Source organism: Bactrocera tryoni, chromosome 5 (assembly GCF_016617805.1).
Source record: "Bactrocera tryoni isolate S06 chromosome 5, CSIRO_BtryS06_freeze2, whole genome shotgun sequence".
NCBI classification, from domain to species: domain Eukaryota; kingdom Metazoa; phylum Arthropoda; class Insecta; order Diptera; family Tephritidae; genus Bactrocera; species Bactrocera tryoni.
The window spans coordinates 81,060,086-81,083,755 of NC_052503.1; the positions used below are offsets into that span (position 1 = coordinate 81,060,086).

The following is a 23,670-nucleotide window of genomic DNA, read 5'->3' on the forward strand; positions in this document are numbered from 1 at the left end:
GCCTTTTTTTCGTGTGTGAGAAATATTGCCCTTTCGATCTATTGATCAGTGATTAGTGATCCATATTGGCAGCGGTTAAGTCTGTTGACTTTTCTTGAACTCCGATTTTTCGATTACTATTTTATACCCGTGTCCTCAGTGGTCTTTTTTAAACTCTCACGCAGTGCCCCCCATTTTTTCTTTTTGCTCTCAGCGGTAGCATGCTCAAGCTGCTTTTTCGCCGCTTGTTATTGCTATGCTTCCTGGACTGCGGCTTCTCTGCACCTGGATTTCGTATGAAATTTGGAAAGTGAAGACAAAGTTGCACGATATTTTATGTGGGATGAACCTGACGAACTTGGCACCTTCTATTTTGTTTAATCATTTAATTTTTTCGTAAATATTATACTCGTCTTTGCGAAATTTTTAGAAGCATACTATACGATTGCAAATTCGCCACAGCTGACGCCAGTCCATCAAAGAAAACACGCCCATAAACAATATTAGATGCTCGTACTAAAGTATATTTTATTTGACATTTAATGGTATTTTATTTTATTATTTTTTTCTTTTGTTTTTTTTATTTTTTTCCTAGTAGTTTCTGTTTTACTTTTTTTTGGTTTCACTGATATCAAAAGAAACAAATCTGCTGTGTTTCATATTTTTATGCTAATTTATTTTTATATTTCATTATTTTATTTAATTAATTTAATTATCATTAGTAGGTAGGTAATAAATAAATACAGACTACAAAACTTAGGCAACTAAATATTTTAGAAATCATTAAACAACTGCAAATCTCTTTGGTCTACTGCTCTGGCGGGTTTCCAATCCTTTTCGGGATAATCGTCGAAATTGCTCGTGTCACCATCGGAGCTGACTTCGGGAATTATTGGTGGCTGCAAAGCAGAAAGAAAATAAACAAAATAAATTTATTAGTCGATAATTTTAGCATACGAGTGAGAACTAAAAATAAATGAAAGGAAATAAGTGTTTTCCTCAAAATGCGAAAAATAGAAAAACAACGGAATGAGTGCTAACACAAAAAATGTTGCATATGTTGCATTAATTAGGTTATGTACATAGTGTGGGAGCGGTGAAATGTTGCAAGATGCGCGAAATTTCGCAGCTCTTTTGCTTAATTTTTTTTTTTGCATTTTGTTGTAATTTTCAGTTTTTTCTTTTTTGATAAATTTGCTTCTTTTTTCTTGTGATTTTCATGTTTTTATGCCCTAACCAGGTTAATATACCCTGTTAACCACAATGTTTGTAACAACCAAAACGAATCGTTGGCGATCTTGCAAAATACATACATATCCAAATAATGATAATGATAAGCTGAGCCGATTTAGCCCTCTCTGTCTTCTGTTTCTCTGTATATAAGCCCCAACCAGTCCTTTAGTTTATAAGACATCGTTCAAAACTTTTGTGTATGTCCTCTCCTGCACAAGAAGTGCTCATAAGTCGGAATCGTCGATATCGGACCACTATAACACATAGGTGGCATACAAACTGAATGATCGGAGTCAAGTCTTTGTATGGAAAACTTTTTGATTTTACGAGGTATCCTCACGAAATTTCGTATGACTAATTTTCTAATAAATTGCTATAATCTTCGAACAAATTATTCAGATCGGACCACTCTAGTATATAGCTGCCATATAAAAGAAACCATCGGATTCAAGTCTTTGAATGGAAAAATTTTGTATTTGGCAAGGTATCCTTGGCAGAGATTATTTTCTAAGACAACCCTACAATATTTGAAGAAATTGTTTAGATCGGACTACTATAGCATATAGCTGTCATATAAACTGAACGATGAAAATGAGACTCTTGTATGGAAATTTCCTTATTTGTAAAGGGTATTTTAGCTTCGGTACAACCAGATTAAACGGGTTTTCTTGTTTTTGTTATTTTCGCGCTTTTTTGTTGTAAATGCCAGTTTTTATTTTCTTGTCTTTTTTTATAATTTTCTTGTTTTTACTGTAATTTTTATGTACTTTTTATGATCTTTCTATTTTTGTTGTATTTTTCATATTTTGCCAATTCGATGTGCATGTTTTTCTTGTGATTTTCATGTTTTTTTGTTGTAATTTTCATTGTTTCGCCGGCTTTGTAATGTCAGCCAACTATGTGCGAATGAAATTTGCCCCCAACGAGCAACTAAAATCGCCATTCATGAAAAAAAGCAAAGTCATAACTAGTGTTGACGCACGTGCGCTGCTTCTACTGACGCCAACAACAACAACTAATAAGAATTAAACATTAATTTGCAAGTTTAGCCAAGCAGCAACAACAATAACGGGCAAACACATATAATATTTTCCGCGCGCCACTCAACAAATTATGGAAATAAATAAATTTTGTATTTTTCTACAAACAAAAAAATTTTTTTTTTTTTTTAAATTTATTTTTGCCAAAAATTGTACAAAACATTAAAAATTTAGAAAATACATTGAAAAGCCAATACTAAGTAGATTTATTTTGCTTTCGTTGCGCCGTTGGCAGTGATTTATTGCAGTTGCATTAACAACAGCTTAGCCGCTAATAAACAACAAACAGTAGCCAGTGTACAGCAGTGGGCAAGTGAGTAGTCGAAGAGACCAAACAGTGCAGTGCCATTTGCCACAACTGACAATCAGAAAGCTGAGCGAGTGATACAACGCGCTCTGACGAACCCAATAGGAAAAATGAGATTCGAGAAGAGATAGTGGGAACAGGGGGAATGCGGACAATGAAGAAAGAGTATGATTTGTTTATTTTCTTTAAAAAACGTGTACTAATTCATCTTGTATATTTTTTTTGCATTTTATATATTTTTTCGAACTGTAGTTTTGCGCTCTCTGCCATTTAACGCCTTGACAAATAGCAAAAGTTGCCAAAAACTCCCCGCTGTGCGTGGTGCGAGCGAAAAATTGCGTTTAATTAACAGATGTTAACTAAAAACATGTGTTTTTAAATTTTTATTTATTTTCAAAATTGATATTGAACTTTTGAACTGAGAAGGTTAGTTTCGGCTAGAAATAGATTGGAGCACATTTGTATTATTTTGGAAGTAAAAATGAAACTTTGAGTGATTTTCATTTCAATCGGTGCTAAAGAGCAAAAGTGCCTAACGTATGGTCAACAACTAACTGTCAGTTAAGTTATTGTTAACTTTACCGACAGAAGGAGCTTTAGCAACTATCGGTCTGTTGAATCCTGGTTAACTTTACCAAAGGAAGGAATCTTGGTTAACTAACCAAAACTAAACTGACAGATGTTTTATAACCAGACATTGAGAAAACAGTCTTACTTGGTTAACTTTACCAAAAGGAAGTAAAGCGAAGTAAGAGTTTAGAACAGAATCACACATCAAAGCGTTTTTGAAACAAATCTGTTATTTATTACTTAAAATTAATTCTTTCTAAAGCACATCCATAAATTGAATAAAGATTAATTTCCTAAACGAAGGATTGATTAGTGCTTTGCAAACAAATTAATCACAGTGCAGCAGTCAGTGAAGCGTGTGGAAAATTTTTCAAAATTTCCTCAACAAACTATGAAAAAAGCAATGCGTAAGACACTTAAATGATTTGCAATTAATTAGCGGCACAGCCGGATATATTTATAGGAAAAATATTTTTACTAATTACACATTTAGACGCCTCATGAATTGCGCTACGGTTTCGTATAAATTATGAATTTAGAAAAATGGTATTTTCAATGTCAAATCTGGTGATTTATAGGAATTTAATTTGCCTACATTACGGCTGCGTTATAATTCTTATTGAAAGTGGGCATGTCGACAACGCAAATGTAAAAATATTTATCATTAGAGGGTTGGGCGTTTTGAACATTTGCAAAGCTAAGTACAGTGACGTTAAAAGCACGATAAATTGTTTATAAATAAGTGAAAATGAAAAGTGTTGAAATAAATTTAAGTAATTGCGCTGGGTGACTAAGTGGCTTGATGCTTAATGTAATGAATTCAATAAATTATTTACGGTATAGACGCCACACCAATACGGAGAGTATTGAGGTGGTAATTGGCTAAATTACATGGACACAATTTAGAGAGCAAAAACACCCGTTAAAATTGAAATGAAATATTTTTTTTGGAGTTAGTGAAGCTCTCTTTAGCACTAGACCCAGATCAATTTAGTTAATTTATTCAATTTAAAACCTTTTGAAATTGAAGCGAAATATTTGTTATACTGTGAATGTAGCTCTCTTTAACTCTAGACCTTGATCATCATCAATAATTTTTCGCAATTGACTGATTTACATTTGTTGGCTAAATTAAGCTGATGGAGTCAATTTAGAGTGCCGGAAAACCCTGTTCAAATTGAAGGGAAATATTTTTTTTTTGAAGTTGGTGTCACTCTCTTTAGCTTTAGACCCAAATCAACATAAATAATGTTTGGCAATTGACTAATTTACATTTTTCAGCTAAATTAAGCTAATTGAGTCAATTTAAAGTGCTGTAAAATCTTATTGTAATTGAAACGAAATATTTGTTACATTGTTAGTGTAGCTCTCTTAACTCTAGACCCAGATCAACATCAATAATTTTCGGCAATTGACTGAATTACATTTATTGAGTAAATTAAGTCAATTGACTCAATTTAGAGTACGAGAAACACCTGCAAACACGTGAAATAGTGATTTAAAATTTCAGCACAAAAGCTTTTTTGGCCCTTTTTTAAGCTGTGCCCAATTCTAGTACCATCACGATAATATACATACATACATATATATATTTAGGCAACATTAGCTGCTGTGACGTCGTTCCGTGTGAAAATTATGTAGCGCGCGTACCCAAGTATTTTGTAATGAATTCGGCTAGAGGCGTGTACGTCAGCGCGCTGATTGTGTGGGCTTTGACCAAAAATGAGGTTTTTTTTGCTTAAAAACGTGCTTTTTTCTGTACTCAACTGCAACATTAGAATTTTATGGCAGACATTTGTGCTAAAATTTTTCTCAATTAATTTTTGTTCCGTCCGATATATGTATATATTTTCCGGAGCCAAGTTTGCAAATTTGTATTTAACAACTTATTTGTGTTTATTTTATATAAAGTCTTATAATTAAATAGAACTAAATTTATTTTTCTTTCGCTTTGGCAATTTTAAGTAACAACCTTGCTACGCTTGCTTTGGCGCAAAAGATTTATGAAAGTTTCTTTGAGCAGAAAACAGAAAACAGAAAAAAGTGCCAAATTCGTGCAGCTTAAATGAATGAAAATAAAGATTAGGGCGCGTGTGGGTGAAAGAGCCGGTGCGGCAGCAATGAAAGCAAATCTTTTTCAATTTATACATGTGTATTTGTTGTAGTGGGTAATTTGCTGCTTGTGCTTACCTTTAGTTTTTTGTTGTAGACGTCATTCCAATTCAAATTCTTAAACCATCGATGTCGCTTCACGTCATCGGCACCGTTCTAATGTGCCAGGCAGCAGCAACAACCACAACAGGCACATGTGTTTAACACAGCGCAACAACAAGAATCATAATAACCGCACGTACCGTTGGCAGCAACAAAGATTTTTTTTAAATTTTTTTCAAAATATATGTGTGTATTTTTAGTTATTTTTGCATATTGTCAATAAATCGTTTTGAACGCGCACACAATTTGGCAGCCGCATACGCCGTGTCGTACATTGAGCGCAAATCCAATACAAAAGTGGCACAGTTGAAAATGAAAGAAGAAAAAGGAAAAATTTCATTTTATTAGCGCAAATTCACTTTCAATGTTAGGCGAATTAAAGAACTAAATTTTATGCACTTATATATTTACATACGTACATATTTATATATACAAATATACACCTATATACATACATGCATAACTACCTGTAATAGCTTAAATGAAAGATTCGTAATAAATATACACACTAATTACCAAATAAACTTAAAATTTCCAATTTAGTTATAGAAATGTGAAATTCTAATTTTCTCAAAAAAATATTTATTGATTTAGCTTAAATAAATTTAAAATTATGTGTTTGCAATATTTATTATTATTTTCTCTCAAAGCATATAATTTTAATATTTTCTGCTTATACATAGTTTCTTTTTAACGATTTTATGAGATTTTTGCTGAAACAACAATTTCAATATCATTTGCTGAGAAATTAACATCTAATTTTTTAAAAATAAATAAACGTTCATAATTGATGAACACAAGTGCATAGTGGGGTGCCATCAATCATTAATCAGTATTTAAGATTTGGTGTTTAATAAACTCGAGTTTAATATTTGGTGTTTAACAAATTCGGGATTAAATTTTGGTGTTTAATAAACTCGAGTTTAAGTTTTGGCATTTGATTAACTTTGAGTTTAAAATTTGGTATTTAATAAATTCGAGGGTTTGGTGTTTACCAAACTTGAGTTTGGGTGTTGGTGTTTTCCAAACTCGGGTTTAAGATTTGGTGTTTCATAAACTCGAATTTAGGGTTTGGGTTTCTGAGTTTAAGATTTCATAATTAATAAACTCGAGTCTGAGTTTTGGTGTTTATTAAACTCGAGTTTAGGATATGGTGTTTTATGAACTCGAGTTTAAGTTTTGTTGTTTAATAAACTCGAGTTTAAGATTTGGTGTTTTATGAACTCGAGTTTAAATTATGGTGTTTAGTAAACCCGAACTTAAGTTTTGGTGCTTAATAAACTCAAGATTAAGTTTTAGTGTTAATAAGCACTAGTTTAAATTTTAGTGTTTAATAAACTGACATGTAAATGTTGCACATTCAACTCAAATTAAAGGTTTGGTGCTTACTAAACTCGAGTTTAAGTTATGTCCAATTATCCTGATAAAAGAACTGATATTTGACAGTGAATGCGCTCTCAATTTAGTAACAATTTCAGTTGTAGGAAAAATGAGATTTTGATTTATGATAATTGTTATAGAGAGTATACATAGGCTAATTTAATTTACAACGAAGAAATGGCAGCATAGTAAACAAGTTCATGGAATGAAAAACAAAACATAAGGCCAGCGTTAGTTCTGCTATGATAGAATTAGCTCAAAAAAAAAAAAAAAATAAGGTCGATAATGCTCAGTCGAAGGATATGTCAGATGACCTGTTTGGGACTATAATTAACGAAATAATTTCTATGAATGAAAGAGACGCTGGAACACAGCCTCTGCTAATGTACAGCTTCTTTTACTTGGATAACTAGGAGTTCAAAAGAGTGGTTAAAGTATTATCCTTTCCACGATCAAACTATTAGTAAAATCACTGGAGAAATTTCATTGTCACAGCTAACACCAGCTGTACTAAGCCTTTATTATGTATAATGCCCACATCATTTGAAATAATTAAATGTTTATTCCTATTTGCTTGCCACCTTTTTCCAATGCGCATATCTCGATCGTGTAAACAAATCGGTAGGCCACCAACAGCTCGCCTAGCGGCAATACAATTTTACGAGCAAATATTATAATAAATATGAATATTTTTTTGGTATTCAAATTTATTTTTAGTGCTTTTATATTAAAATCGAGCGTCATGCCTGCTGCTCACCAACTGTTCCTGCTTGTCTAGCGAGCCACCGCCACGTTTCGCATACTTTTTTATAGGAGACCACACTGGTGCAATTCCAAAAAATTTTCATTTATCATTTTGCCGCTAAACGTGAGCTGCATGCTGTCGCATATGCAAAATATACAGTTATATTATATATACATATATGTATATGCATAACATACATAGCAGCGCATAAGACCAATGTTTACTTGCAAGTGAAAATATTTGAAATTTGCATATTTTTTGCTAATTGTTTGGTGTGATAAAAATAAACTAAAAATATTTTCATGTTTGTGTGTAGTCTTACAACATTGGCAATATGTTGCCTATTAATACCGCTTGCTAATAACACCGAAAAAAATTGCTCTCAAATTAGTTTGCCGCTGCACAGTTTATTTTCGTATTATTGTTGGAAAATTGGCAAATAAATTTTGAAATTTTCTTATGATGCTCAACACAAAAGCACGAATCTACAAAAAAAAAAGCAGCAAACACCGCAAAGCTTCAAATGCAATGCTAATTTTGGTTTCAATTAATTTTTATAATTTAAATAAAAAAATATTTGTTTATAAAAATTTCTATTAAAAGAAAAATATTTGTTTATAATTTTTTTTAATATTTGTTTATAAAAAATAAAAAAAATTGCGTGAAAACAAATTTTATTTTTGCAATTATCGTGAAATGTTTAAAAAAGCCAAACAAATTAGATGCAAGTTTTTAAACAATGCAAATGAATTGCATAACTCGCCTGTATTTGCTTTCTTCAACGTTATTCCACACAATTTTTGAGAATAAAAAAAAAAACAGTTTTATAAATATTCTTTTGTGAGGTAATTAGAAGCATAATTAAAAAGTGACGCAATCGCATTTATTGATTTTTATGAGCACGCTCGACAATATAGATTGAGGTTAGGTGCAAGAAGTGCAGAAAGAGTGAAGAAAGCGTTGAAATATTTATTTATTTATAATTAAAAAACCAGCAAAAATAATTTGTTCGTACGAAAGTTAAAAAAAATGTATGATAAAGCATGCAAAAGCTACTTGAGTCATAATAAGATCTGAAAAAAACTTTTGGACCGAACAAAATGAAATGTATCACTGCTTGCAAACGATTCTAAATATACGAACTGCACCCGGAGTTACAAAAATACGACCAAACGTTGCCAGTCATCTCAAGTGAACTCAAAACAAGTTCCTTATTATACAAAAACAAGAAGAAACGTTACCTCGGTTAACAAAAAGTTGCTTTAATCGTTCAGTTTGTATGGCAGCTATATACTACAGTGATCTGAGCTGAATAATTTCTTCGGAGATTTCACCGTTGGCTTAGACAATAACCCATACCAAATTACGCGAAGATATCTCGACAAAAGAACAAGTTTCCCATATAAGCACTTTAAGATCGATATTCCAAAAACTGAGGGACTAGTTCGTATAAATAAGACATATAATGTATGGACGACATGCATGTTCGGGTTAATGAATGCAAATGTTCTAATATATAAAATGTTTCTTTGTGAGATTTTACTATAACCAATCAACCCTTTATCCTTAACTTAACCTTTTTGACACGTTTTCTAAAATGCTCGGAAGAACTATACGAAACTTGAAATAAACTTATGATATACTTCATTCCAGCACAATTTTATCACTAGTTTAAGATTAGTAAACGTTTCGAAGGAGTTAGCTATAACCTTGAACACAGAATCACACATATTTATACTCCATATGTTATATATTTTTCATTTCGAACTATGGCATATGCATGAGTATATACACAGTACATTGCACGCGTCTATATAAATAAACACATGGTTGTATTTTTATAAGAAATCATTCAATTGTCCATCAACTGTCAGTCAGTTGGTATAACCATATCAGTTTGACAGCAGAATCAAATGGTATTTTCAATACCTCATGCTGTATGTGAATATATTCAAAGGTTTCCTTAATACCTATATATACTGCTGTGTTTATTTTTGTTGTATAATATTATGGAATAGAAGCATACAAAAACCAGAAATACAAGAATGATCGAGAAGAATGTGTGAGCTGTTGCTGGTAATTTACAATAGATTCGTGGTATAAGAATTAGAATATATCGATATAATGAACCTAATAGTCTTTTCGCACAGCAGTTAATTCAACAATTAACCGGCCTATGCGCGATTAAAGCGTTAATTTAGATGTTGCCTCGGCTGTAAATTTGGTTGTGTGCATTGATAAAAAAGCAATCAGGTGTTGAATTTTAATAATTAGAAAAAATACGTAATGAATAATACAAACAAGTATAACAGCTGACCGTTAATCAAGCCTATGGTTGGTCGTAGCCAGCTATACTAAATAAATTAGACTGCGCGAAAAGTCTGAAGTTCCTTATCACCTCATTTAAATATAAAGATTAGTAATTCCTTCAACACTATTTATTCGATTACAGCATTTTGCTTCATAGCACAATTTTTCTTCATTCGTGGGTTAAAGCTATTAAAGTAAACGAAATAGCAATAAAAATGTATTAAAAAAATAAATAAGACGCGAGAAATAAATGTTTTTTGGTGATTGAGAAAATTAGAGAAATTCTTTAATAATAAATTAGGGAAAGGCTAAAGCTGTATGCTTAATTAGAATACCATTTGTTTTTAAAAATTGCATAAACAATTAAAAAAAAATAAATTTCATTTTAGTTGCTTTCATATGGATTTAAAAATCAATAAGCAATCAAAGGTGTTGAGAAGACTGATGGGTGAGATCGGTGGATCATAAATTCATATATGAAATACAAACAAAAAAAAATACATTTAAAGAATGAAAAGCAAATATCTGAAAACTGATTTATTTGGATAATTATTTTATTGTTTAAATTTGGTATATAAAAATGTAGCAGCGTAGATAATTTTTGAAAAAAAGTCGTAATATGTAGAGTGCAACCGATCGAAAACGAAATATAGAATAACAAACATTCAGGGAAAATAATTTACGGGCGAACTGAAGACTGGAAAGGGAAGGGGAGGGCGTAGTACGTTATCATTATAATTTAAAAAATTAAAGAAAATATTAAAAGTTTTGATTAAATATTTTTTTAGAATATTTTTTTTTAAATTAAAGATTATTTTTTTTTTGTAAATTAAAGAAAATATTAAAATTTTGATTAAACATTTTTTTTTAATTTAAATTTTTAATTAAATTAATTTAAAAATTTTTTTTTTGTTAAATTAAAGAAAATATTAAAAGTTTTGATAAAGTTTTTTTTAATTAAGTTTTATTTAATTAAAGGATTTTTTTAGTTATTTTTGAAATTAAAGATTAAATTTTTTTTGTAAATTTATAAAAAAAAATCATAATTAAAAAAAAATAAAGAAAATATTGAAAAGTTTTGATAAAATGTATATTAAATTAAATATTTTTTTAAATTAAATTTTAAATAATTTTTTTTTAATTAAAAGTTAATTTTTTTCTAGTTTTGAAGGTAAAAATCTTAAGTCTTTAATGTAATAAATAAAATTTAAGCCAATTTTATGTAAATTTTTTGCTATAAAAGATTTCATTATATTTTTTTAATTTTATTTTTAAGATGCCCATAAACTTAAAATTCGTTACGAAATTGGCGCACATTAAAATTGACTTTGCGCAAACAAGTTCATATTCATTATTAGCATCTAAGTCGCTCTAAAAACTATCATAAATAAACTTAATATATTTAGCTTAAACATAACCTAATTTTCTTTTTCTTTTATTTTTAATTTTTATTTTTATTTTTATTTTTTTAATTTATTTTTTTTTTTCTGTTTTTGTTTGCGACTCACCTTCATATTGCCCAAGCGCTTGGTGCGATCATTTGTCAGCAATTTCTTAACTAAGTCTTTCGCAATTGGATCCATATGCCGCGGCCATTCGATTTTGCCACTCAGAATTTTCTCATAAATACCAAATGGATTCTCGTCGTAAAACGGCGGATAGCCCACGAGCATCTCATAAATGAGCACACCTGCAAATACGCACACACACACCCAAGCAGAGACACATTAGATCTGCATAAATACATATAAACATTGGACTTAACAATAAAAGCGCACTAAAAATAATTATGTTTGCTATAAAAATAAAATAAATATTTGTCTTGCAATAACAACAACAACTAAAATGATTAGCAAGTAAAATTTCCACAATTGTTTTGGTGGTGTTTAGTAAAATTTAAATTTTAATTTATTTACACTTATTTATGTTGGGTGCCACCTACCTAACGCCCACCAGTCCACCGCCTTATTGTGACCCTTTGACTGTATGATTTCGGGTGCCAAGTATTCGGGGGTGCCGCACAGCGTCCAAGTGCGATCGCGCAATTTCTTAGCGAAGCCAAAATCCGTAATCTTCAAATGGCCGTCGCGATTTATCAGCAAATTCTCCGGCTTCAGATCGCGGTAAACAATTTGCAGCGAATGCAAGTATTCTAAGGCGGAGACGATTTCAGCAGCGTAGAAATTGGCTATTATTAAAATATGAAATTAATTATTTCAATATTGTTTGTTTGTTTTATTGTTTAATTTTGCTTCTCTAATTGCTGCAATTAATGATTTGTTTACCTATATTATTTATGTATTTATGTGAGTGTGTGTGTGTAAGCGCCATAAAAACTGATTATTTACAACACGTGTATTATTTATTGCCGATTTACTTAGGACAATAGGCGCATGTACTTAAATATATACACACAAAAAAAGAGAAAGAATTGTCTACCAACCAATTTTTCAGAGTACGAAGTGAAAAAGATCATTCGGTTTTTTACCCACCCTAATAAAACTACTGTATATACTTATATATTATCTAATACTTACAAGTTTGACTGTTGAAGCGTCCCGCATTTCGCAGATATGTGAACAATTCACCACCACACACATACTCGAAGATCATGTACAAACAGCAGTCGTCCTTTGTCGACCATTCTCTGAAAAAAGCAGAAGAAGAATGCTTAACCTTGGAATTTTATTCTAAAACAGTTCAAGAGTTCGGTAGAAAACACTAAAAAGAAGTTCGTGACACCGTTGAATATGAGCAATTGAAAGACCTTTCACTAATACTAGATATATGCTCTGCTACTCGAAAAGATGCAGAATTCCAGAAAAAGGTCTCAAAGGTGCATTTGAAGCCATTTTTTCGAGGACCTGAGACATAATTAGGCTTTTATTTTCAGCACATATCTGAACTATAGAACGTTACGAGACATACTGGTATCAAAAACTAAACAAATGAGTCAAGGGACAGTCTTAGCAAGAAAGAGCTCTTCAAACAGACATTTTGATTAGTTGTTTCATTTTTTGACTAACTATCGTCGAACAGATGGCTTTAGGACATAGTAAATACTGCAAATAGATAGAAATCTTGTCGAATGTTCGGAATTCAGTAGAAAGACAGATATTGACTTGATCCTCCACAGAATGTCTACTCTATTTCTAAAATGATAAGACAACTATGAAATTCTACAAATAGAGATGAGAGGAAAATTTAATTTCTAAAGCGGGTTAGATTAGTTTAGATTAAGAGGTTGATTTTTTAAATGCTGAACAATGGCGGGAAAAGTGCCTGGATTCTATCTTACCTTGCTTCATACAACTTAGGCTTCTAGTAAGATTTTTAGCATGAATACTTATTGAACAGTGTCCGGTAAGGACTTGTACGATTGCGCCAAGATGTAGTTCAGGAGAGCTGCGTTCTATTCTAAATCAAAGGATTTCGCAGTAGTCTAGAAGCTGGTCGTTGACCATTTGGCCTCTATGAAAGCTTTCTATCAAGGTTAAGCCCTATCCCTTGTGAAGTTATTATGCAGAGGGAAGCGATAATGGAATGTTTCTACTCTTGAACTGAGAATATTAAATTGCATGCATCGTATCGAACTGAGAGATGATAATTCTACTAACTATAAAAATTGCTCTACATCTATTATTTCCATATGTAAATTAATTGTATCTTAGCAAAAAAAAATGTTTTCTTAGAATTCCACAATTATCTGTTTCACCCCAAGGCATTCGGTATGCAGACAGCATGGAATCCAAGCAATTTTGTAGTAACGGCTGCACGTCACGCCTATACGCTTACATACATTTGTTTACAGACACTCAAATACTTGATTTTCATTTAAATATTTTCATAATTTTTCTTTTACTTACAAACTGATCACAAATGGATGTCGAATTTCACGTAGAATATTTCGCTCATTCTTCACATGCTCGGTTTGCTTTAAGCGTATCACATCGGTCATTGCCAACAATTTCATGGCACAGTATTTCTCCGACACGCGATCGCGGCATAAACAAACGCGACCAAATGTGCCAGTACCTGTGAAGAGAATTTAGAAGAAGAGATATGTGAATAATGAGTGGATATACGTATATATTTTACAGGAAGAAACAAGCAACCTCGTGTATCTCGAGCTTACACTAGTTCACAACCCAAACAACCAAGACTGAGATTAAAAAGGCTTAGTAAATACTAAGTTTTTGAGAAGTCGATCTGCAACTATACGCACGTTCGTTTCTCTCCCAAAAGCTGCTCATTTGTCGGAATCGCCGATATCGGACGACTGTGCCATATAGCTGACATACAAACTGAACGCTCAAAATCAAGTTTTGGTATGGAAAAATGTTTTATTTGACAATATATCTTCATGAAACTCGACATAGATTATTATCCTAGTTTGCACTATAATCTCCAAAAATATTGTTTCGATCAGACTACTATAGCATATAGCTGCCGTACAAACTAACCGCCGAAAATCAAGATAAATATTTAATATACTCTTTTATGCTACAAAAAATGCACGCGTGAAGGGTATAGAGTGTACTGGCTTAAGTGCAGCCAAAATTACAGTTTTTCATTAATTAAACAATTTTTATTGATTTGCTATATAAATTTCCCGCAGTAATTTCCATTCTTTGGTAGTAAAATAATCACTTTTTTGCATTGTGGCGTGAGCATCAGTTTACATTAACGATTTTTATTTAAATTTTCTTTATTACTTGCTTCAACTTGAAATTTGATATTTATTTGCCCATAAAACGCCGCACTTTTGCATGCAAAGCAAATGAGGACTAAACGCGATCAACATGAAATTTAAGCTGAAACACGCAAACAATATACAATATGTGGGAGGAGGGGGAGAAGAGCAGTGAGGTGCTTACATATGTTGTAAAGCAAGGCAGCGTTGATTTCATTTTGTTTTACTGTCTGCTTTTTCTTTTGCTTTTAGCACGAGTGATCGCTCACTCGATCAGCAAGCACATCAGTTGCCGAGTATCGTTTGTTGTTGTGAATAGAGGTTTGTGGGAAACGGGGCATATGTCTGTATGTTTTTTCTACATATAAGCACATGTGCTCTGCACTTATGCAGCGCTAAATGGCTTTAACGCACAAAAACAACAAATGCTACTATTAATATGTTGCAAGCTGCGGTGCGGTGAGTTTGGTGAAATTTCCATTTCGCTTTTGGGCACGTTTTGCGGTCTGCAGTTTAGCATATGTGAATGCCGCTTCAGCTAAGTATAGCGGTTATACACATAAGCCACATCTCTGACACTTTCGAATTCTCACACACTCCCACACACATACATAATCTCGCTGCCACTCGCTGGCTATACTTCATCGTAATTGATTTTCTTCATGGCATTTGTTTTTGCACACTTGACTTAACCTTGAGTGAATGTACATTAGCGCTTATTAATTTGCCATTATCCAGCCACCGACCACTAGCTAAAAGCTTTAGCCTGGAAATATGCAGATTTTGGGTACAAAGTTTCGCACTTGCCACACGCCACGCCAAAATTTTTGAAATATTATTTTTGATAAAGTGGCAGAAATTTTTAGCACACCTACAGCCATGTGAATATCTGTACAATGTGTGCGCCTAATGTTCACATGACTTGGCGCGTTTTATTTTCATATTTGTACGTTTATGATTTGCAGATGAAAGTCTTAGACATTTGATTACATTCTTTGTCTAATTGCCATTAACTGCGTGGGCTAATTGGCTTGCTTGCTGGCATGCCGCTGGCATATGGTTTGTGTTATGCCACATTTATATTAAAATTATAGAAATGTAACTGTAAAATATTTATTTAAAAACGCGAGTGGTGCGCACTTTGTAATTAGACGGACGGCATGGTGGTTGCGAGCGGTCTTATGGGAAGATAACGTAATGCTGAAAGACCAGAAGTTTCGCTATGCCACAAACTCGAGCTTACTTTATTCAATACTGATCTTGATTCAACGAGTTAAAGGCTAGGTTGCACTTTCTGGCTGTCAAGCCATACATAGATAACATATACATAACCTACAGGTCCTTTGTAATGACAAATGGAGGTTCATTACTTCTAAAACGAGCTGTAAGTTACGTCGTGGGGAACGTCAACTCCTTTTGCGAAGTTTAAAAAAGGCTTGATATCTAATTCTGAACTTCATCTAGTCTTTTGAACTGCGAAGCTCCTATATATATCTAAGCTAAATTCTATATAAAACCGAACATAAGCACAGGGAGTGTTCCATTTTCTCCCTCATGTCTACTTCCCTGCCCTTCCAACAACCGTCCTGCAGTCGTTTTTGAGACCGTGTGAACAGAAGGTTTGCATGGTTTCCTTCCGCACACTTGCACGTGATATTGGCTTTTCTGCATGCCCCTAAGGCATTCTATCTCAACTTGAACCCTCTGTCAGCTCTTTCGAAAATTTCTATAATTTTTCTGTACTTGTTCGGTAGCTAGACGGTTCACCATTTTGGCAATCTCAGCAGCTATTCCCAGAACACACTTGAGCGCTGGATCGCAGTATATATGAAGCTGTTTTCTGGCAGCGACTATATTTACGTCTCTTCTACTAAGGGCATTCTCCGACGCAATACGATGTGAGATTATTGCTTTAACTACCGCTTAGCTATCGACTTACATACTATAATATACTCGTATACATATGTATGTATGTATGTATATTGAGATTCATTATGTCATTTCCTTGCGTTGTTAGCAGCTTTCCTAACCGCAAAGACTTTTGTCTGGAAGATAATACAGTTTTCCAGCAGCTCGAAGGATCGCCTGAGATCTAGCTCCGCGTCATATATCCCGACGCACACGCATTATTTGATCCGTCCATGCATATGTTAAGAGTTAAGCTGGTGGTTCGCGTCCAGCTGTGCCATCCACCTTCTTTAAGCGTGACTTGAAACCTCCTAGATAAAGTGTCTCCCTTTTTAATGAGCTATGTTCGAAGGTTTTTGTGAAAAAATCACATAGCACCAGCACCTACCGCCGCTAATCATGCAACTGATTTCGTTGCCGAGAAATATGTCTTTCTGATAATTTTTGGTTGCGAAACTTTATTTGCAGTTAAGTGTGGTTTGCGTCATTGCTAAGCTTTACAAAGATCATCGCAGAGTTGAAAAACATGATTTCGAAAATTTTCGAACATTCACATTCATAAATAATTTATGTTTGTATAATAATATTTTCCTGTATGTTTATAATGTAAAGCGATATTTCCGATTTTATTTCTAAATCGATTTCCGTTCGACAGCGTAAACAACAATACTACAACAAACACAGCGCTGAAGAGAGTCTACGTGCAACTTCATATATGTGTGTGTATACCACAATTATTGTAATAAAAATTATTGAAATTTCCTGTACAATTATTGTTTAAGAATTATTGCAATTTTATTGTGCGAATAAACAATTCGCCTAACGGAACTGCGGTCAAATTACCGGCAATACTAAAGTAGAACAAGCTGAACGTGGCTGCGCGCCAATTAGTACCCGCGTAAAATTTGTTAAAATTTCAGATGCATATTTACGTATAAATACATTAGGGTGGGCAAAAAAAGAATTTTTTTTGTTAAAAAAAAATAAAAAATAAAATATTTTGTAATATAAAATTTAAATACTTTTTTAAGTTTGAAAAAAAATAAAACATTTTTATATTAAAAAAATTCTATTTATAAAAATTTTCTATTTAAAAAAAATGTTTAATTAAAAAACAATTGTATTTAAAAATATTTTATTTTTATTTTATTTATTTTATTTTATTTTATTTTTTTTTTTTTTTTTTGTTTCACATAAAAAAAATATTTAATTTTTTTATAATAAAATTGTATTAAAAATATATTTTATTTTATTTTTTTTATTTAAAATTTTTTAATTAAAACAAAATTTAATATTATTGTTTTATTATTATGATGGGTCAAACATTTTTTTTAACTACTTCCCTGATTTTTTTCAATTAAATATATTTTTTTACTCACCCTAATGAAATAAAAAAATGCTTAAGCGTTTAACTTAATTGAAAAACTATACAAGACCATTGTGCAGATTAGTAAATTTACTGCGAGCGAGCTGTATATTTTTCTATCTGATAATATTATACATAAGAAAAGACTAGAAAACGATAAAACCGAAGACCTTTCCGTGACAATTAAGGCGTCATATTTGGGGAGATTTTCTTAGAATTGTCTAAGAATCTATTTCTCAGAACTGCAAGCGAACAGAAATATTACTTTTTTTTGACACATCCTAATAACCCTAATACACGTACATATGCATCTATATACTCCTCCGCTTTCATTCCATGCAAATAAAGTCTCACAGCGCATTGACCATTCCAGCCGAAAAATTATTGCCGCCATTAAGCGATTTTACTGTCCGCCATAAAACCAAATATGCACTAATTTCGCGGCTGAATGAGCTTAAAGCGGGCGCTGCACGGTGAAAAGCTGGAAAACCAACGCAAAACAATGCGTTTGCCGCCGTGCGCGTCAACGGCCAAGTCGCCATTAAATGGCCATAATTTAATATGCATTTAATTTTATGCAACAGCAGTGAAGGGAAAAATACAAAAAACATAAGGAAAATAAATTTTAAGTAATGAATCTGCAATATTGGCGGCCAACGAATGCATGGCACTCGAAACTGATGCGCAAGAATACTTGTAGATATACATAGTATGTATGTATGTAAATACGCGCCTAATTGCTACAAGTTGCAGTTGCAAGTAGAATGCGGCCAAATTAATTAATGGATTTCCAGTGAATTTCTGGCGGCCAAAATATTATATCTGCGGGTTAAATAGCAAATGCCAATTCGCGAAGGGAAATGACTTTCAACATATGCTGCATTAAAATGTTTATATATATATGAATATATATATCCAAATATATAAGTATGTATGTATATTCATGCATTTGGAATTACATTTGTATGCTGTCAAAGTTGTGTGGATGAGACTGAGGTAAAAACATTCAGACATTTTTTACTCCATTTTCCAGCATTTGCAAGACTGAGGCTAAAACACCTTGGTAATCTTACCTTCCGCGAACCTGACAGCCGAAACAACACCAGGCACAGGTGAAACTGATATCAGCCGCCTCGCCGTCGATCTATAAGGGTCTTATGATTAAGTTTATAATTACCACGACGGACCGACGCTCAAAGCTGTCCAAGTGAGATAAGTACCTCTTATGATCGACCTCCTAATCCCAAACCCAACAGCAAAGCCACATCTGTGGAGAAAGTTTCGTAGATCATATTTATAGCATATATCAAGCGCTAGCTCTAAATCAGATGCCGCTTGCAGCCCCATCTCCTGGTGGACAGACTCTGCAACATCGGTGAGCCCTTAAACCGGAGTTGCACGTTCTGTCTTAGCCGTGACGCTGAGCTTTTCACTCAAATTTGTTGACGTTGCTCGGGGTGTTCGACGCGGACGCATTAGTAGGGTTTTGGTATGGTAGCTCAATGTGGTTGTGCAGCCAGTGTAACTATCACCCGATGGGAAGAGAGAGGTTTTTTCAATAAAAAGAAGAGAGAGGCAGAAAGACGTGATTACGCTAAACTTAAGACGCTGGCTAGCGTGAGTTCGGCACGAACATTTTAACAGAAGTTAAGGTGACCACAAATGGTTTCAAGTCCGAGTTCTTCGGTAAAGGCAGAAGTCGAAATTTTAACATTGCCTATAAGGTTCTTTCGACAGTATTGCGTGCAAGACTTAAGCTCATTGGAACTTAACAGTGTGGCTTGAGATCTGGCAAATCTACCGCATAGACCATATTAAGACAATCCTGGAGAAACGGAGGAGTTTGGTCTAGCGACAGATGCTACTTTGGGATCGGTAACTTAATTGAGAAGCAGTTAACTCTCTCGCCGAACAAAATTAAGTCCGTTAATATTGCCGCCCCACTATACGGCACAAAAACATGGAAAATGACGAACTGAGTTGAGAAAGCATTGGATCATTCGAGAGCACTGTTCTTCGCAAGGTCTTTGGTTCGTCCACGTGATCGATGAATATGGAACAAGATGGCAAAACGCATAGATATTGTTAAGCGCGTAAAATCCAACGAAAGCGCTGGTTATATAAACTCCTCAACAGTCAGTGACGGGTTAATGCAGCAACAGATATTTATTTTTTATTGGCACTTTCTTTCCACGAAAGATGAACACATTGCCACAGCGTGATTTTTATTATAAGTACACATACAGCATACACGCACATAAACGCTTACAAAACCATTTCTTTCGATTCACAACTCACTTTACCTTTATTTGACTTTTCGCTTGCAACAACGACGGCCACGAAGAAAGTTGTCAATATTATGTAAAGTATGCTGAAGTAAATAGTTGTCGCAACTTGTTGGCACTTTTGCGCAAAGCAAAAACTATAACGCCAACAACAATGACAAACACAACTGACCAGTTAGCAGCAAGAGAGCGTTGCGTCTGGCGAGATGATTTGCCGCCGGCAACAGTTTGTGGCAGATGCAGCGCCAACTTGCCGTATGCTTTTAAGTTAAGCTGCGCATTTGTTGTAGTTGTTGTTGGTGCCTGATACCAGTGGTCTTCTTTTTCGCGTGCTATTGCTTAACCAGTTTTCGTTTACTCATTTTCGCCACCCGCCCGCCGCCTCCCTTCAGCTTCTCTTTGGTTTCTGTTGTTACAGCCGCTCGCCTGTTGACAATGCACGTAGACGGTGAAAAAGCAAACAACGCAGGTAACTTGTTTTTCTACCATACGTCTGTACACTCTGACCGCCAGCGGGACGTTCGCTCAATGCACGTCAATCAAATATCTATTTATTAATTTCTGTAAACGTTTTAAAATATTTAATGTGTGAATACATGCCTTCCTCCGGTGGTGTGCTTGTCATGCATTACGGTAAAATGCATGGTTAACTGTAAGTCAGAATTACAAGGGCTGGCATGAGAGTTTATGAAATTGGAGCTTTTTGAGTTTATAATCATGGCTTCACAACGCTTTTTATAAGCATAATATCGACATTAGGTAGTCCAAATCCTCGCAAACCCGAAAGATGAGTCTACATGGGGTTTAGGCTCCCACGTAGCTATCGAGCTCGCTGTCCTTTGTTCAGGGTTCAGGTTATAAATCGTCTATCCCAGCTTTACCGGGCATCGCATTGACTCGAACTAGCTCGGGCTAAATTGCCAATGCGACCGAGAAAAGGAGATGCGTGAGGAATTAAACACAGTGCTTTCATTTTCCAGTAGAGAAGAATGAACCAATGATTCTGTGTTCGGCAGTTCCAATGTTAATATCTACATATTCAACGAACGATCAAGGCGTGAAACACGAACGGAAGCCTAGTTATTCATACTCGGAAGATAGCTTCAAAATAAATGACTTTAATTCAGTCTTTCAGGTCGAAATTATTAGCAGAATAGAAGGTGCCAAGTGGAGCTTTTGCTCTAAATAACAAGTTCATAAAACATCTAGTGTATAACCAAGCGTCAATTAAGGCTATCCAGTACTTAGCCTCATTGCGTTAGGTTATGCATTGACTAGACTCTCTGTAGATAACTCTCTTAATCTCACCTGTATACGCGGTTATATAGGAATAGAAAGAAATGAAAAGTCAGACGAGGCAGCCCAATAGGGCAACCGGATACGACTTCAAGGGTTTGAAGCAATGAACCTTAAAATAACAGATCAAGTCTTGGAACACCAGCAACACAGGGCATACCACAAAGCTCCTACATCTAGGCAAAAGGAGCTTAGTAACGTTGTAGGGGTCACGGTCAGGCAACTAACCTTAACATCCCACCTTCAGAAAATTGGAAAAGTTTTATCTTTACGAATGCCCAGCCTTTGATAAAATAGATCGTCTGTCATTTGGTTATATAAAAAGATAGTCTCACATTCTTTCCTTTAGCTCTATCTAGATTCAGCTTTTCTCAACTTCTTTTTAACCCTCGTGCTATATGTAATTTATTCTAATGTTTATATTTTGAAATCGCTTATAAATCTTGAGCTGCATAATTTATAAATAGTTTTACCTTTGTTTGTTAATGCTTTTATTTGCTACATGACATGTGAGTGCTCGCATGACAGCTGTGATAGGTAAGCTAGATTTACATATGTACTTACGAGATATGTAAATAATTTCTATTATAGTTGATAATTTCATTGAGAAGTCAAATTTATATATTTCAAGACAATTTCAAAACGGTACATTCAGATTTTCAAGCATATATACCCAAAACTCAAGCTAAAAAAACATATTTATCACAGTGAAATAATTTTTGGACCACAAGTCCTCGACATAAAACGATTTCATTGACCCAAGACGGATACCAGTATTTATATGCATAAAATAATTTTTACGCATACACACTTAATGCCATGTGACATCTACTACACGCACATTTCTACACACGCTCCACGCTTTCGCGGAAAATGATCAAAGCTGACGCGCAAATGGGTTAACATTGTTGCTGCCTATAATAAATGTCATATTTATTTATTTGTGTACTCTTTTAAACAGCATTCATATCACGCTAGTTAATCGCATATACTACAAATATGTATGTATGTATACATTATATGAACTGACACCGTGAGCGGATGACAAGACAAATTAGTGTCGTCGCAATGTCTGGATTGTGCGACTAATGATGTGATGGCTGCCCCCGAAATCATATTTTTTAGCCAAGATCTAATCACATTACACACTTACTTATAGATGTGTACATACTACATAGGTATGTGTATATAGCAAAGAAAAGTGTATATGTTTTTGTATGTGTGCATTGAACTACGCAACTCTTGGCAACCGAATCGCTATTGCAGAATCACTTACCGCACAAAAAATCATCAAAATTTATGTGAGATTAGATAATTTGTATTGGCTGTAAAAAATACTATACATAGAGATCTTTTCTAGTCTATATAATTAAATTGTATGCGTGGAACGGTTGAAATACATCATATTGTTTGAATACTGTGCGAAAAACACAGTGGTGGCAGTAATTTGGTATCTTCAGATTCAAGCCAACATTTAACTCTTCAATGAAAATGTCAATCTCTGGAGAAACAGATTAGATTTCTGATATACTTTAGAAACTGACTGACTACATATTACTATGTAAATACGTCCCTGACTTTATCAGATTCCAAATCCGAGTGATGTATAGAAATGTTTACTTTGTAACCAAATCTGTCAAAAGATCACGGTTTTTCAAAGTTTGATAACTGTTCGTAAGGTCCACAGTCTCTACTTTCATCTAGTAATTTTACGTTCCGATGCAGACTTATTCTAGTTTTTTCTAAATGAAAATTATCCTCAAACTTCTAATAATTTCCCATTTTGCAAAGCTGCTTTAAACTTTTGGGGAGGCGCCTGAGCGCTAGACTGAAACAGTGAGCTTCAGGGAGGTAACCAATTTAAGCGTTATCTAGCAACTTAGTGGATTTAGTAAAAAAACTGATTATTTTTTCACCCAGCTTCCCAATGTCTCTGCAGTTGGAGCATGTGTCCCGTCTCATACGGCTAAAGGCTCAGCATTCGCATAGATAATGTTCCAGTGTCTCCTTATTCCCGGCGCATGCTTTGCACACTCCAAATCCAATTTTCCTCATTTTCTGAAGGTTGTATCTTAAGTGTAGGTGCCTTGTGATGACCCCTGCAATATAACTAAGTTTCCTTTTACCTTGTAGGAGCCTTTACCTTAAAGTAACTTTGTAGTATGCCCACAGTTTCGGAGTAAAAGGCTGAAAAAATGTGTAGGGTACCAAAGTGTAAATGCCTTTGTAATCAAAAAATCAATAGCGTCAGATTTTCATGAATTTTTTTCCTTCAAAGTTTAAGCTTTTTTCCATTTTTCCAAGTTCACTAAAATATTCGTCAGCAATTGGCGCGGTGCCCAGA

General features: G+C 33.8%; 1 protein-coding gene across 2 annotated transcripts in view; it reads right to left on the reverse strand.

The window, feature by feature from the left end:
- Positions 1–686: 686 nt before the first annotated feature.
- LOC120779186 (cAMP-dependent protein kinase catalytic subunit 3) overlaps positions 687–23,670 on the reverse strand; it is a 46,328-nt gene continuing 23,344 nt past the window's right edge. For both annotated transcript variants that reach the window (XM_040111448.1, XM_040111449.1), the window contains exons 3-8: positions 13,645–13,813; positions 12,316–12,425; positions 11,721–11,966; positions 11,287–11,468; positions 5,320–5,397; positions 687–878 (exon numbers count right to left, since the gene is read on the reverse strand). In XM_040111448.1, the coding sequence (XP_039967382.1) occupies positions 753–878; positions 5,320–5,397; positions 11,287–11,468; positions 11,721–11,966; positions 12,316–12,425; positions 13,645–13,813 (911 nt within the window). In that variant the 3' untranslated portion in view covers positions 687–752. The remainder of the gene's footprint in view (positions 879–5,319; positions 5,398–11,286; positions 11,469–11,720; positions 11,967–12,315; positions 12,426–13,644; positions 13,814–23,670) is intronic.